Here is a 14894-nt window from a genome sequence, read left to right on the forward strand (position 1 = left end):
TTTCAGTTTCGCCGTAAAGATAGGATGGCATAATTTTAAAAACGGCTTCGAAGCAACGACACTAAAACGTTAAATACAAGAAAGCATTTGACATTGTGAGTTCTCCCATTAAGCTCCCTTGTGATCGCATTTCCTGCCTCAAATAGATCATTGTCTATTATTGGTGACCGAAGCTTTCAACGGAAACGGCTCGATTGAAATCGCGTTGATTGACAACGTCGTCTAAATTAAAAATCATTGGCGTGGTAAAACCGAATAAAAATTATTCGTTCGATTAAAACACACTTTCGATTACAAATTTTCGATAAAAAAGGAGTAAAAATCGCATGGCAATTTAATAATACAAATTCAATACCAGTTTTGCAACTTTTCGGTGAATTAATGAGCCTAGAAACGCATCATTAACAATAAATCAAAAAATTTTAATCACCTCAAGGTTCAAGTTTGTCGATGGGAGATTAAAAATAGATTATAGTGGTTTGACGTGGCATGAAAGCAACTTCCGTTGAGAATTTTCAAAACAATTGTGGCTGCGTGCAATGTGCATGCCCCTCCTAGATTGCAGCGGCAGCAGAAAAACCGCGTCCAGTCAGGTTGCATCCAAGCCAGCAACAAATAACCGGTAAAAGTGGGAAAAACGCCATCGCCGCCGATAATCTCTGATTTCGAGTGTTGCGGTGAGCTGCGCCAGTCGACCATATAAGGCAAACCAAACATGTAAAGTGAATTACACCAGATTGAACGATGGATCACCGAGCACTAATTATTCTGCTCTCCTTGAACCTGCTCCTCGCGGCGGCGGTTCCCGCGAGGCGAAAACCCAAGGCGGCCACTTGTAACGTAAGTCGCTCGTTGCTCCCGCTGCTTTCATGTCCGAGTCCTTGCAGTCCTGCCGGCCCACCGTCGAGGGCAAGACAAACGTCCACCTGATCCCGCATTCGCACGACGACGTCGGCTGGCTGAAGACCGTCGACCAATACTACTACGGCTCCGGAGGTGAGTAAATCGGTGCAAAGTCGGTGACCAAATCGTTCGAATCGCAGCTTCCAACACTTACGCGGACGCCGGCGTGCAGTACATCATCGGATCGGCGATCCAAGCTCTGCGGAGCCATCCGGATCGAAGGTAATCGATAATGAGTGCAATCGCGAGTTATCCGCGTCCTTCAAGGTACATCCAGGTGGAGAGCGCGTTCTTTTGGAAGTGGTGGCAAGACCAAAACGACCTAGTCAGGCAGGACGTCGTTGATTTGGTTAATAACGGCCAATTGGAGATTATTAATGGGGCTTGGTCCATGAACGATGAGGCGGCATCTCATTACCACTCGACCATAGACCAGTACACTTGGGGCTTCCGGTAAACGCGCATCGATCCCAAACTGTTCGCTAAGACTTGTTGTTTCAAGGATCCTGAACGACACCCTGGGAGAATGCGGAAGGCCCAAGATCGGCTGGCAGATCGACCCCTTCGGGCACAGCAGGGAGCACGCCTCCCTCTTGACCCAGTTCGGCTTTCAAGGGCTAATCATCGGACGCATCGACTACAGAGACAAAGACAACCGAAGAGTCAACTCCAATTTAGACTTCCTGTGGCAAGCCAGTGCCAATTTGGGTAATCGCCTCATCTCCATTCTCTCCACTCTAGTAACGTCAAGTTTCAGACGATGCAAACATTTTCACTTCCATGTTTCCCGATTTTTACGTCTCCGAGTCAGGTTTTTGCTTCGATATCACTTGCACCGACAGACTGATCAACGACGACGAAGACAGTCCTGACTACAACCTCAGAGACAAAGTGGAACAGTTCGCGCAGCGGATGAGCTTGTACAAGAACTACTACAAGACGTCCAACATCCTAGTCCCCATGGGCGGAGATTTCAACTACCAAGCGGCAGAAATCAACTTTTCAAATCTGGACAAACTCATCAAGTATTGGTACAAATCTGCAAACTCCAGGGTGGAATGATCGAATCGTTTTGCAGAGGCTTCAAGGACCACAAGAAGTACAACGTCTTCTACTCCACTCCCTCGTGCTACGTCCAAGCTGTCAACGACGAACTCACCAAGAACTCTGTCAACCTCAATAGGAAACTCGACGATTTCTTCCCGTACGCGTCAGACAACCACGCCTTCTGGACCGGGTACTTCACCTCGAGACCCACTTCCAAAAGGTACGAAAGACAAGCGAGCAACATCCTCCAGAGCACCAAACAGTTGGCTGCGTTGGCAAAAGTCGACGGGAGAGACGTCGACGACAGTTTGAACGATTTGAGGGAAGCTGTTGGGATAATGCAACATCACGACGCCATCACAGGTACTGAGAAGCAAGCAGTAGCAAATGACTACGCTAGGTTGCTGACCAAAGCTCTGAAAAAAGCGGAAGCTCCTGTGGGAACTACAGTCTGGTACGTAGGAGTTTATACAGTACAACCAAAGACACGCGCTCTTGTAGGAATCTTCTGAAGAAGGATTCTGGTGCAGAACTAGACCTAAAACTGTCTACTTGTCTCTTGGCGAATGTCAGCATCTGCTTGGTCTCCCAACAAGCCCGGTTCCTGGTAGCAGTACAAAACCCTCTCTCGAGGAGGGTCACGCATTACGTGCGACTCCCAGCAGATGGTGACAGCTACAAAATAACAGGTCCTGATGGAGAGGAGCTCTACGACGTCTTCGACAGCATCCACAGCTTTGACTATGTGGAAGAAGATGTGAAACCAAGCCCAAAGCAACTGGTGTTTGCTGCAAGAAACCTACCACCACTAGGAATCAAACTGTATTACGTCGAGAAAGTTGCTGCGCCGTCAGTTGCGTACAAGCCCTTCGAGACAGTTGCCCAAGACGACAACTATTTTGGAACAGAGGTTGTGGCGACGAACTCGTGGAATTGTGAAGACATGATTTTGTTGTAGACCAACGGGTTCGGTGTTGACACCACCAGTGGAAGACTCAAATCGGTCACCATCAAAGGAAAGACACTCAACATCACTCAAGACTTCCTCTACTACACCGGTTCCAATGGAAACAACGGCGGTAGTGAAAATCGCGCCTCCGGGGCGTATATTTTTAGGCCAACGCAAACCGAAGCAATCCCTATCACTACCGACCTTCGAGATTTTAAGAGCGCAAGAGGCAGTCTCGTCGACGAGTTTATCCAAGTCTTGAACGACGAAATCACGCAGATTGTTCGAGTGTACAAAGGCGAAGACGACGCGTACGTCGAGTTCGACTGGATAGTTGGGGATGTCCGATAGTAAGTCCATCAAGTGTGGAAATGTGGTCTAATCGCGTTTTGCAGCGTGGACCAAAAAGGAAAGGAAGTGATCACGCGGTTCTCGGTGAGCGACTTCTCCAACCAAGGTACTTTCTATACGGATTCCAACGGACGAGAACAAATCAAAAGAGAACTGAATACGAGAAGCGACTACGACTACGACCCGCGCGAGGAACCAGTCGCGAGCAACTACTACCCTGTGACCTCCAAAATCGTCATCAAGGACGAACTCAAAGACTTGGAGGTGGCGATTTTGAACGACAGAGCTCAAGGTGGTACCAGCTTGAACGAAGGAGTGGTGGAACTGATGATCCACAGAGTGTGCACCAGGGATGATGGTTTTGGGGTTGCGGAAATCTTGAGCGAGAAGCAGTACGGGGTGGGTTTGTACGTGAGGGGCCAACACCATTTGACTTTCGGTACCACTAAATCTGCTAGCGAAGGTAATTGGTGAATTGGGGAGTTGGTACCAGTTCTAGTGGAGTTGTTTAGGGCTGTCTACTGCGGCGTTCGAGAGAGAACTAGCCCAAAGGAAGTTGTTGCAGCCTTGGGTACTGCTCGCTGATGCTACTGGTGCAGAATTTGACTCGCTGGAGAAGGTACAAAATGTGGTGAATTTCAAGGTAAATGTTGACTCAAGTGGTACCAAAAAGTAAGTTTGTGTCGCAGTTTGAAGGACTGACAAGACCTCTGCCGATCAATGTCCAGTTGTTAACTCTAGAGCCGTGGAAAGACGACGCTTACGTCTTGAGGTTTGAACACATCTTAGAAAAGGACGAAGACGATGTGCTGTCTCAACCCACGACGATCGATTTGGCGGTAAATTGCTCGAGTGTTTAAATTTGCATAATTTCGACGAAAATATGTTTCAGGGTCTCTTTGCCAGTTTCGAGGTTAGAGATATCACCGAAACAACCCTCGGCGCCAATCAATTCTTAGACGACTACAACAATGAAGAAAAATTGATTTGGAACGGAATCCCCGCGCCCCCATCCAGGTTGGAACCGAAGGATTTGTCACAAATTGAATTAAACCCGATGCAAATCAGAACTTTTGTGGTGAAAGTTACGAAGAAATAAAATTGTGGAAGTAATTTTTTATCACAAATACATTTTTCTCCCTGTTGATTGGTTTTATTGACAAGCGCTCCCCAAAGGGTTAATAATTAAAAGTTTAATTAATCAATTAATTCCCGTCTTGTGCACACCGAAGGGGCGGGATCAAAGGGCGGTTTAGGTAATTAAAATCGTTAAGCAGTTGGACCGCGAGTAACGAATTTTTGCGGGATTTTTCGCTCAGGTGTAAAGCATGATTATGATAATGAGAAAAAATTGATTTGGGATAATCCGATTCCGGCAAAGGTTTTAAGCAAATTAAAGTCAGAAAACCCGCGATTGCAAAATTAGATTTCATGGAAACGAGAAAGAATCGTTAAGGAGTCAAATCTAATAATTTAGCAGGTCGATTTGGTGCAAAAAGGACGTGAGGCACAGTTCTGCAGAGTATTGCTGGTTGTAGAGATAATAATTGTTAATGTGATTGGTTCAATAAATACCGTCGAGTAAAAAATATTGTTGTAATAAGAGCGTGACAATATTTTTTGGAAAAAAATTAACAAAAAATGACGTTTTTTGTTTTTTAAATGGAAACATGTGCCGTTGCTGATTTATTGGAAGTTTTTGAAGTAGCAGTTGAGCAGTAATTATTTTATCAATCCGGGGACGCGAGCGACGCTAATATTATTTGGCCACATGCGATAAAAGGCTATTTCTGTGAAAATCGATAGGAACATTTTTTCCCAGATAATACAACATGAATGTGTAATTAACTTATTTAATGAAAATGCCACAAATGTCCTCGAACATTGAACCACCAGCTCCCTCGGTTTTGGTTACGCAACCTGTACCAGGCCATCACTACATTTTGTAAAATGGAAAAATAAGTAAAAAGAAAAAAATACATGTGTGCAAGTTCTGAAAGCGCCAAATGTAAAATAAACTACTTTGTGCAAAAGACACAATTATTTTACAAATCATGCTTTCTGATTTCTGAGTGGGACTGAATCATACTTTCTGGCTTCTAACAGGGTTCAAATCATGCTTTCCGGTTTCTGAATGGAATCGAATCTTGCTTTTTGATTTCTGAATGGAAATAAATGATTTTCTGATTTCTGAATGGGACTAAAGCATACTTTCTGATGTCTGAACGGGACAAAATGATAGTTTCTGACTTTTGAAATGGACCAAATCATACTTTCTGACTTCTAAGTGGGATTAAATCATGCTTTCCGATTTTTGAATGGAAATAAATTATATTTTTTGATTTCTGAATGGGACTAAAGCATACTCTTTGATGTCTGAACGGGACAAAATTATAGTTTGTGACTTTTGAAAGGGACAGGTATTACAGCAGTAGTATTTACACAGCTCAAAAAAAAAAGGAAAATATGTTAAAGAAATATTAGTGTCAACTTAATTAATATTTTAATGTTTAGATTTAAAAAACCAACATGAAATAATAAATTTCAAAGTATTTACGGTGTTTTGGGCGAAATTAAATGCGATACTTTTTTTTTAATAATTGTTTTTGCGTAAACAATTTACTTCAATTGAATTTGGTCAAACTTCAAGATGATAGATCGACGCAATTATCTTTGACGTTCATCACTAATACAAAACGTTTTCGTAACCACAATCTATGAGTGTTTAAAATGTACTGTTATTGTGGAGTCACTATGTCGCAATGAGGATTTCTAGAAATGTGTACATCCGGTTATATAAATACTGCAAAGAGAAAAATAAATAATGAACTAATAAAGTCACGGTTAAAAATATGTTCCCCTGTTCATCGCTACATCAAAACTTACCTACTTACGAAAAAAAAAAAAAAGAAAACGTTTTTTTTTTTAATTATAGCCTTTCTCCTTTCACCGTACTGATCTATCGGGTACCTTGCGGTCGGCTTGTTTTTTTCTCTCTTTTTTTTCCCTTATGTGCGGCGGGGCTCCAGGGTACTTTCCCCGGCCACCCACGCCCACCTTCTCTTCTTCTTTTTCCTTTCTAGACAACACAACACGAAATACAACACAAACATCCATGGGAGGTCCATCTGGCCTGGGATTTGAACTCTGCTGACCTCGCGGTGGTGTCGGAAGACTCTTCCTTCCACCACCCTACCGTCAGCCCCTGAAAGACATACACACACATCCATGGCCCGGCGGAGGTTCCTTCCTTGGAAAAAATCCTCCCCCTTCGGTGAGATTCGAACCCACTAGCGTCGGGACCGCGACCTCGGAGCACTGTCTCCGACAGCCTTGCGACCACCGAGCTGAATGTTTGCAAATTAAAAATGAAAATGCTTTTGAAATCATTTTCACAAATTTTTGATATCGGAAATAAATCGCTTGGATTTTGTAAATGAGACGATCCCGTTACATCATGGAGTGCACTGTCCTTTAGAGATAATAGTAATAATCAATAAGCGCCACGTGTATGTGCTCGAGATTTTTCTAAATTTTTCTGATCAAATAGGACTCTTCATTCTATCACAAAAACATCAACGTGCAAAAATTATTGATATCCGTACCTATTACGAAAGATATTCTTGACAGATCTTTTTTTTTTAATCAATACTAATCGTGTCAGGTTTTAAAATCTCGTTAGTAGGAGCGTTGTTAGGGTTATAAAAAAAATTACTTTATCTACCCTTGCTGTTAAAGTAGCACTTTATCCACCCTTGCGGTTAAAATGCTACTTGACATTTTGACTTGAATAGACAACATCTGCTATAGAAAAAAATCATTTAGCTCTATTCAAAAAATTTCCAAAATTCCATAGAAACGCTACTACTGGTGAAATCATGTTGTCTGATTTTGATACCACAATTCAATTAAAGGTCAAGCGAAAATCTTATCTATTTTTCAAAGCTGTGTGCAAAAATTTATTTACAAAAATGTACTCATCAATTCTTGTAATTCAAAACTTAAGTGACTTATCGATAAACCTTGATTTACGTTAGCAGATACCTGCTTAGGTATGTATTGTAATTACTTTTATCATTATAAAAAGAATAATGATGTCAAGTTTATTCAAATTTATTATTTAATAATAATTCAAACCATGAAGGAAATGTCTTCATTTTGTTAATTACAAAATAACTATCGGTTATTTAATAGCATAATACTAAGATTTCATTAAGAGCACATCTGGAGGAAATAGATAACAAGAGGGCACTGTATCGAGGCCGGATTTATTTTATTTTCAAATGATGATTATTCCATTTTTTTATATTGTCATTTTATTTTCTTTTTACACGACATCCATGTCAGTTCATTCATTACGGATTACAGACGGAAGTACTGAAGTTACAACGGAACGCGGTCCCCGCGGTGACCCATCCATACACTGACCGCGCCCCACGTTGCTTAACTTCCTGGAATGGTGCTAGTGCAGTAGTCATCATTATTAAAAAATATTTCAAGTACCAAAGGAGAAAAAATTCATGAGATGGTATTGCACGAAGCTCTTAAGAAAAAGAGCTGTAAAAAATACTAGGCCATTTTTTATCCGACAATCCTCGAATGAAAAAAAATCAACAATGAACACTCAGAAGGGCCACCGAAATCAGATAAAGGGACCATCTGCGAATCGGCGATGAATACAAAATCTTGCGGCTTAGCGAAGTGCGCTAAAACGCATTTGCAAAGCCTCCCGATATCCTGATTAATTTTGGGAACGGAATTTTCTACTTTTCAGCGAAATATAACAAAAATAGAACTTGACGATACTCCAGCGGTGAAACACTGTCCAAACTTTTTTGTTTTATCTTATCTTCCAATTAATCCCAATTTCTGATCGTTACAGATATGCAAAAAAGTTACATGATTCACGGCGTTTCGTTCGATAAATAAGGAGCAGAGCAATTACAGGTACTGCTTTGTAATTAGTGGACCATGGAGTGCGGCAGAGGTTTGATAGCGGCGTTTGTGCTTTTCAATATTTGGTGGGTAAACTCCACACCCCTCACGAAAGATGACGCTACCGAGTGTGTGGTAAGCTTTCGTTAATCAGACACAGAACAATTTTTGCTATTTTGTACTTTTGATTTGCAGTCAGCCTGTCAAGGGCTAGACGAGAAGAAAGTCAACGTTCATCTTGTACCACACTCCCATGACGATGTAGGCTGGCTGCAAACCTTCGAAGGCTATTACAATGGAACCGGAGGTAAGCTAAAATTGATTAGTTATATTTTTTGGTCTAGAATAGCAGAACAAAAATATACAACTGATTTAAAAAAAATTGATCTGTTGCGATCCTGATACAAATCTTATTTACCTTTTCGTTGGCATTTTAATTGTCTATCTACGCACTTACGCATCTGACGATCTCCCATCGATATGCTAAAGTGTCAATATTTTTTAATCAGACTTCAAGGAAATCAAAAACGCTGGAGTCCAATATATCCTGGACAGCACGATTCAAGCTCTCCAAAAGAACAAAAACAGAAGGTAAGTTTCTTCCTGATGCACCAGAAGATCTCTAAACGCATCTCTCCTTTCGCAGATACATCCAAGTTGAAACAGCTTTCTTTTGGAAATGGTGGAACGATCAGGACGAGGAGACCCGCAGCGCCGTAAAAGATTTGGTCAACTCTGGACAACTGGAAATGGTCGGTGGAGGGTGGTCGATGAACGATGAAGCAGCCGCCCATTACCAGTCCATCATCGACCAATTTACTTGGGGATTTAGGTAAAGCAACCGATCAGAATAAAGACGATTCGTTACAACTAATCAACAGGATTTTGGACGACACCGTTGGAGAATGCGGAAGACCCAAAGTGGGATGGCAGATTGATCCTTTCGGCCACAGTCGAGAACACGCTTCGATTTCCAAACAGCTCGGTTTCGAAGGTCTGGTGCTTGGACGTATTGATTACAGAGATAAAAGTACAAGGATCGAGGACAAAAATTTGGACTTCAACTGGGTCACAAATCCAAATTTTGAAGACTCCACAATTCTTACTACAATGTTCCCTGACTTTTACACCTGGCCGGAGGGACTTTGCTTGGATTCAACATGTGCCAGCAGTCAGAAGCTGATTAATGATGACAATGTAGAAGCAGTGGTAAGCATAAAGTATTTGCTTTAGTAGTTTTGATCATTCAACAACGAATACATAAATACAATATATTTTTGCAGGTTGCTAATTTTACTGCGATACTTCAAGAATGGACCGGTTATTACAAAACAAAAAATATTTTGATCCCCATGGGACACGACTTCACGTATCAAAAAGCCGAAGATAACTTCAACAGCATGGACAAACTCATAGAGTAATTAAAATATATACTCTCTGTAGCAAAAACACTTAAACAATATTTTTAGAGGATTCAAGGATTCTGACTATAACGTCATATATTCAACACCTTCTTGCTATATTGAAGCTGTTACAGCCGCCAAACCCACTCTAACAAAAAAAGAAGACGATTTCTTCCCATACGCATCAAACGCAAACGAGTTTTGGACGGGATACTTTACATCGAGACCGACAGCAAAACGATTCGAAAGAGTGGCCAACAATATTTTGCAAAGTGTCAAACAATTGACGACCTTCTCGAGAATACAAGGTGGAGACGACGACAAGAACATTGTCGATTTGAGAATGGCCATGGGTGTGATGCAGCATCACGACGCCATCACTGGTACCGAAAAGCAAGACGTTGCTAACGACTACACTTCTATGCTTTACAAAGGAATAGCAAAAACCCAAGACTCAATAAGCAAGATCATCAGGTGAGTTGATTGTTCGTGATTCTTGGCGTTGAAGTAATACCGTCAAATATAGTGACCTCCTGAAGAAAAACGATTCTGCTGTGGATTTAGCATTGTCAACTTGTCTTTTGGCAAATGTTACCATCTGCGACGCTTCGAATAAAGACAAGTTCTTGGTGGCCGTCCAGAATCCACTGTCCAAGACTGTCTCTCATCACGTGCGTCTCCCAGTGAACGGTACTAACTTCAAGATTACCGATGCTGATGGAGAAGTAGCTCATGACGTATTGGACGCAATGCACACGTTTGATTTCGAAACGAAATTTGAAACTCCCAGTAAAGAAATAGTGTTTTTGGCAAAAGACTTGCCACCGTTGGGTGTTAAATTGTATTACGTCGAAACTGTAACGGATGATACAAAGAAATATAAGCCCCTTCAAGACATTACAGACGACGTGGTTACCTTTGGAGATGCGGTTTGAAAATCTGAGAAAATGGTAGTCAATTAATACTTATGATTTATGATATTGCAGAAGACAACTGAGTTCACCATTGACGCCACGACAGGAAAACTAGCTTCAGTGACGATTAAAGGAGTGAAAATAAAAATACAACAAGATTTTTACTACTATCACGGCCATGGTGATGGTGCTTATATTTTTGAACCAGAAGAAAAAACACCAGAAAATGCAACATTACTTGGTGGAGATTTTAAAGAAAAGAAGTATGTCAAAGGAGACTTGGTCGAAGAAGTTCATCAAGTTATAAGCGACGAAGCAACACAAGTTATTAGAGTGTATAAAACTGAAGACGACGCATATGTTGAATTTGATTGGTTAATAGGAAACCTTCAATTGTAAGTTTGCGGCAATTTTTGTTTGTCAATTTTAATGAGTACATGTTCGATACAGCGACAAGAATCAATCAAAAGAAGTGATTACACGATTCACCATCGACGGTATTGCTAATAAAGATATCTTCTATACCGATGCAAATGGACGACAACAGGTCCAAAGGACTTTGAACAAAAGAAGTGATTATGAGTACGATGCCACCGAAGAACCAATTTCTAGTAATTATTATCCTGTCACTTCTAAAATTGTCGTAAAGGACGAAACGGCAAAGATAGAAGTTGCGGTTTTGAACGATCGTGCCCAAGGAGGCAGTGTCCTAAAGCCGGGAGTCATCGAACTTATGGTTCACAGAAAGGAAGTAGCTGATGATCATAAAGGTGTAGATGAAGTGTTAAACGAACAACAATTTGGAAAAGGTCTATACGCTCGTGGTCAACATTACCTCACATTTGGCAGTTCGGAATCTAAACCAGAGAGTGGTAAACATTTCGAACAACTTCCAAAAACAATCAATAACTGATGCTTTGCAGGTGTTTCGACTGCTGCTTTCGAGAGAGATTTGGCCCACAAGAAACTCCTCGCGCCTTTGGTACTAGTTGCTGACGCAACCGGAGAAACCCTGAACACGGTGGACAAAGTAAAAGAACTAGTAGAATTTGAGGTATTTTCGTCACACATTTTCCAAATTCGATCCGTTAAACCTCCACTTGTAGTTCAAAGGTCTTGCAAAAGACCTCCCGGACAACGTCCAAATCTTGACCCTGGAACCCTGGAAAGACAGTTACATCCTGAGATTGGAACACATTTTGGAAAAAGGTGAAGACGACACTTTATCGACGGCAGCCACCGTTGACTTGGCCGTAAGCATTCCGGATAAGCAAATCCCTCGCAATTCATTTTCGCGACTTGCAGGGCCTCTTCACTCTCTTTAACATCACCGAGTTGTCGGAAACCACACTAGGTGCCAACCAACTGATAGAAGCTCCAACCTCGAAAGCTTTGAAGAAAATCGCAAGATCGATCGCAGTGAAAGATGACGCTCCTGATCTTAAAGTCACGCTGAATCCCATGGAAATTAAGACGTTCATCTTCACAACGGACAAGACAAATGACGGCGGTCATGACAATGGTATTACCGACGGCGACGATACCAGCAGCAGCCGAGCAGTCAGCGCTGCATCTATCTTGATCGTGTTTGTCACCAGTCTTTATGCGCTGTTTTAGAGATGGCAAAAGGTTTAAGTTGACCAAGAAAGAAGACATTGAACACCAACACTTAAGATCTCCTCAGCACCTTCATAACAATCCTATTATTTATATTATCAACAATATCGTATTTAAATAAATGTTGTGTGTCTTATTTAAACTGTTTTTTAATAATAAACTAGTACTTTGAGGCTTTACATGGCTGGTTTTCCCATGGTGGCAAAAATCCAAGATTCAAACTTAGCAAATTCTTGATCAAAATTGAGAGGACAACGATCGTTTGTTGTTCTTCTTGTATAGAAAGAATAAACTTATGATGGCAACAGAACGACTTCTCAATGCTGGATACAAAAGTATCGTTCTTGATAAACCGTCAAATGACGACTATCGGTAGCAGTAGACCTTCACGGTTATTAGCGTGAAACAATAATTGGCGTGTGGTATTTATTAACTTCTACAACACGTGTAACTAACGCAATTCTAATTAAAATTTTTTATATATGCAAAGTTACTTAATTAAGCGATAGTGAGATAGAAACAATCCATGTAGCTTTTCATTAATTCCAATGGTCGAACAGATAAAATTTTTTAGGAATGTCAAATTCTTGACAAACGTTCCAAATATGTTCTAGGCTTTTCCACATTCTGTAATCGACCTCCTTAACAATTGAACGTAATATCTTGTTCAAACAATATTTTACGATTCAATGCAGAGATCAGAAAAACTTATATTTTATCTTATCACTTCATTAAAATTGATAAAGTTATTCGATTATATATTTGTTCAATATTGATACTATATAATCGTATGTAGATAATAGTGAAGAATGCATTTCTGGATCGTACCATCTGTCTTACTGTTAAATTTCCATGGAACAATCTCCAATCCCATCAAAGGGGACATTCAAGCAAAGGACTCTGTTGTTTGTCAAAAAGTAGGTATCTAATTGTCACGTGACTATTTTTCAGCTCGCATCTAAATTTTTAAGCATTAGTGGATGGAAAAATAAATGTACATCTTGTGCCCCATTCACACGACGATCTCGGTTGGCTGTAAACTTCTGACCAATACTACGAAGGAACAGGACGTGAGTTATTGAGATGAGTCAAGTAGAACAATTGACGTAGATCTCAATATCAATCACTGGTCATAAAATAATTTTGTACTTTGTTTAATTTTTTTAAGACTTCAACGCTGTTGTGAATGCTGAACATGAAATAATAAATTTCAAAATATTTACGGTGTTTTGGGCGAAATTAAATGCGATACCCTTTTTAATAATTGTTGTTTTTAAACAATTTACCTCAACTGAATTTGGTCAAACTTCAAGATGATAGATCGACACAATTATCTTTGACGCTCATCAGACACTAATATAAAACGTTTTCGTAATCACAATCTATAAGTACTTAAAATGTACTTTTATTGTAAAGTCACTATGATGAAATGAGGATTTCTAGAAATGTGTATATCCGGTTATAATGAATAAGTAGTTCAAATAAAAAAAAAAAAAAAAATTAATTAATAATGTCACGGTTAAAAATATATTCCGCTGTTCAACACTTTCCTACTTACGAAGAAAAATTTTTAATGAAAAATGAATTTTTGCAAATTAAAAAAGAAAATGATTTTGAAATCATTTTCACAAATTTTTGATATCGGAAATAAATCGTTTGGATTTTGTAAATGAGACGATCCCGTTACATCATGGACTGTACTGTCCTTTAGAGATAATAGTAAATCAATAAGCGCCACGTGTACCTTATGTGCTAGAAATTGTTCTGATCAACATTACCTCACATTTGGCAGTTCGGAGTCTCAACCAGAGAGTGGTAAACATTTCGAACAACTTCCAAAAACAATCAATAACTGATGCTTTGCAGGTGTTTCGACTGCTGCTTTCGAGAGAGATTTGGCCCACAAGAAACTCCTCGCGCCTTTGGTACTAGTTGCTGACGCAACCGGAGAAACCCTGAACACGGTGGACAAAGTAAAAGAACTAGTAGAATTTGAGGTAGTTTCGTTACACTTTTTCCAAATTCGATCCGTTAAACCTCCACTTTTAGTTCAAAGGTCTTGCAAAAGACCTCCCGGACAACGTCCAAATCTTGACCCTGGAACCCTGGAAAGACAGTTACATCCTGAGATTGGAACACATTTTGGAAAAAGGTGAAGACGACACTTTATCGACGGCAGCCACAGTGGACTTGGCCGTAAGCATTCCGGATAAGCAAATCTCTTGCAATTCATTTTCGCGACTTGCAGGGCCTCTTCACTCTCTTCAACATCACCGAGTTGTCGGAAACCTCACTAGGTGCCAACCAACTGATAGAAGCTCCAACCTCGAAAGCTTTGAAGAAAATCGCAAGATTGATCGCAGTGAAAGATGACGCTCCTGATCTTAAAGTCACGCTGAATCCCATGGAAATTAAGACGTTCATCTTCACAACGGACAAGACAAATGACGGCGGTCATGACAATGGTATTACCGACGGCGACGATACCAGCAGCAGCCGAGCAGTCAGCGCTGCATCTATCTTGATCGTGTTTGTCACCAGTCTTTATGCGCTGTTTTAGAGATGGCAAAAGGTTTAAGTTGACCAAGAAAGAAGACATTGAACACCAACACTTAAGATCTCATCAGCACCTTCATAACAATCCTATTATTTATATTATCAACAATATCGTATTTAAATAAATGTTGTGTGTCTTATTTAAACTGTTTTTTAATAATAAACTAGTACTTTGAGGCTTTACATGGCTGGTTTTCCCATGGTGGCAAAAATCCAAGA

General features: G+C 40.5%; 3 protein-coding genes and 1 long non-coding RNA gene across 4 annotated transcripts; all 4 read left to right on the forward strand.

Moving 5' to 3' along the window:
* The first annotated feature begins 466 nt into the window (after positions 1-466).
* Positions 467-4393, forward strand: LOC138135901 (lysosomal alpha-mannosidase-like). Its single transcript, XM_069054871.1, has 13 exons — positions 467-840; positions 888-996; positions 1044-1125; positions 1171-1356; positions 1406-1611; positions 1661-1928; positions 1982-2404; positions 2452-2860; positions 2909-3249; positions 3295-3713; positions 3763-3893; positions 3940-4089; positions 4143-4393. The coding sequence occupies exons 1-13, from the start codon at positions 745-747 to the stop codon at positions 4347-4349; spliced, it is 3027 nt and encodes a 1008-aa protein (XP_068910972.1). The 5' UTR covers positions 467-744; the 3' UTR covers positions 4350-4393.
* Positions 4394-8158: 3765 nt separating this feature from the next.
* On the forward strand, positions 8159-12261 carry LOC138135917 (lysosomal alpha-mannosidase-like). The gene is made up of 13 exons (XM_069054894.1): positions 8159-8320; positions 8381-8492; positions 8695-8776; positions 8832-9017; positions 9067-9394; positions 9469-9602; positions 9655-10062; positions 10115-10517; positions 10575-10897; positions 10953-11374; positions 11426-11556; positions 11609-11755; positions 11808-12261. Exons 1-13 carry the CDS (start codon positions 8222-8224, stop codon positions 12117-12119), a joined length of 3087 nt encoding a protein of 1028 aa, XP_068910995.1. The 5' UTR covers positions 8159-8221; the 3' UTR covers positions 12120-12261.
* Positions 12262-12787: 526 nt separating this feature from the next.
* LOC138135972 (uncharacterized) lies at positions 12788-13339 on the forward strand. Its single transcript, XR_011161132.1, has 2 exons — positions 12788-13036; positions 13091-13339. It is a non-coding gene; the product is annotated as an uncharacterized lncRNA (long non-coding RNA).
* A 225-nt stretch (positions 13340-13564) lies between these two features.
* Positions 13565-14821, forward strand: LOC138132075 (lysosomal alpha-mannosidase-like). The gene is made up of 5 exons (XM_069049460.1): positions 13565-13577; positions 13794-13934; positions 13986-14116; positions 14169-14315; positions 14368-14821. Exons 1-5 carry the CDS (start codon positions 13565-13567, stop codon positions 14677-14679), a joined length of 744 nt encoding a protein of 247 aa, XP_068905561.1. The 3' UTR covers positions 14680-14821.
* Positions 14822-14894: the final 73 nt, after the last annotated feature.

The sequence above is a fragment of the Tenebrio molitor genome, chromosome 1, assembly GCF_963966145.1.
Source record: "Tenebrio molitor chromosome 1, icTenMoli1.1, whole genome shotgun sequence".
NCBI classification, from domain to species: domain Eukaryota; kingdom Metazoa; phylum Arthropoda; class Insecta; order Coleoptera; family Tenebrionidae; genus Tenebrio; species Tenebrio molitor.

What these genes read in the sequence shown, in the direction of transcription:
- LOC138135901 (XM_069054871.1), top strand. Translation starts at nt 745, where the DNA reads ATGGATCACCGAGCACTAATTATTCTGCTCTCCTTGAACCTGCTCCTC. An exon ending in CCTGTGGGAACTACAGTCTG is followed by an intron (nt 2,405 to 2,451) that starts GTACGTAGGAGT and finishes GCGCTCTTGTAG; the next exon opens with GAATCTTCTGAAGAAGGATT. An exon ending in ATAGTTGGGGATGTCCGATA is followed by an intron (nt 3,250 to 3,294) that starts GTAAGTCCATCA and finishes CGCGTTTTGCAG; the next exon opens with CGTGGACCAAAAAGGAAAGG.
- LOC138135917 (XM_069054894.1), top strand. Translation starts at nt 8,222, where the DNA reads ATGGAGTGCGGCAGAGGTTTGATAGCGGCGTTTGTGCTTTTCAATATT. An exon ending in CAATTTACTTGGGGATTTAG is followed by an intron (nt 9,018 to 9,066) that starts GTAAAGCAACCG and finishes ACTAATCAACAG; the next exon opens with GATTTTGGACGACACCGTTG. An exon ending in TGGTTACCTTTGGAGATGCG is followed by an intron (nt 10,518 to 10,574) that starts GTTTGAAAATCT and finishes ATGATATTGCAG; the next exon opens with AAGACAACTGAGTTCACCAT.
- LOC138132075 (XM_069049460.1), top strand. An exon ending in GGAGTCTCAACCAGAGAGTG is followed by an intron (nt 13,935 to 13,985) that starts GTAAACATTTCG and finishes GATGCTTTGCAG; the next exon opens with GTGTTTCGACTGCTGCTTTC. An exon ending in AAGAACTAGTAGAATTTGAG is followed by an intron (nt 14,117 to 14,168) that starts GTAGTTTCGTTA and finishes CTCCACTTTTAG; the next exon opens with TTCAAAGGTCTTGCAAAAGA.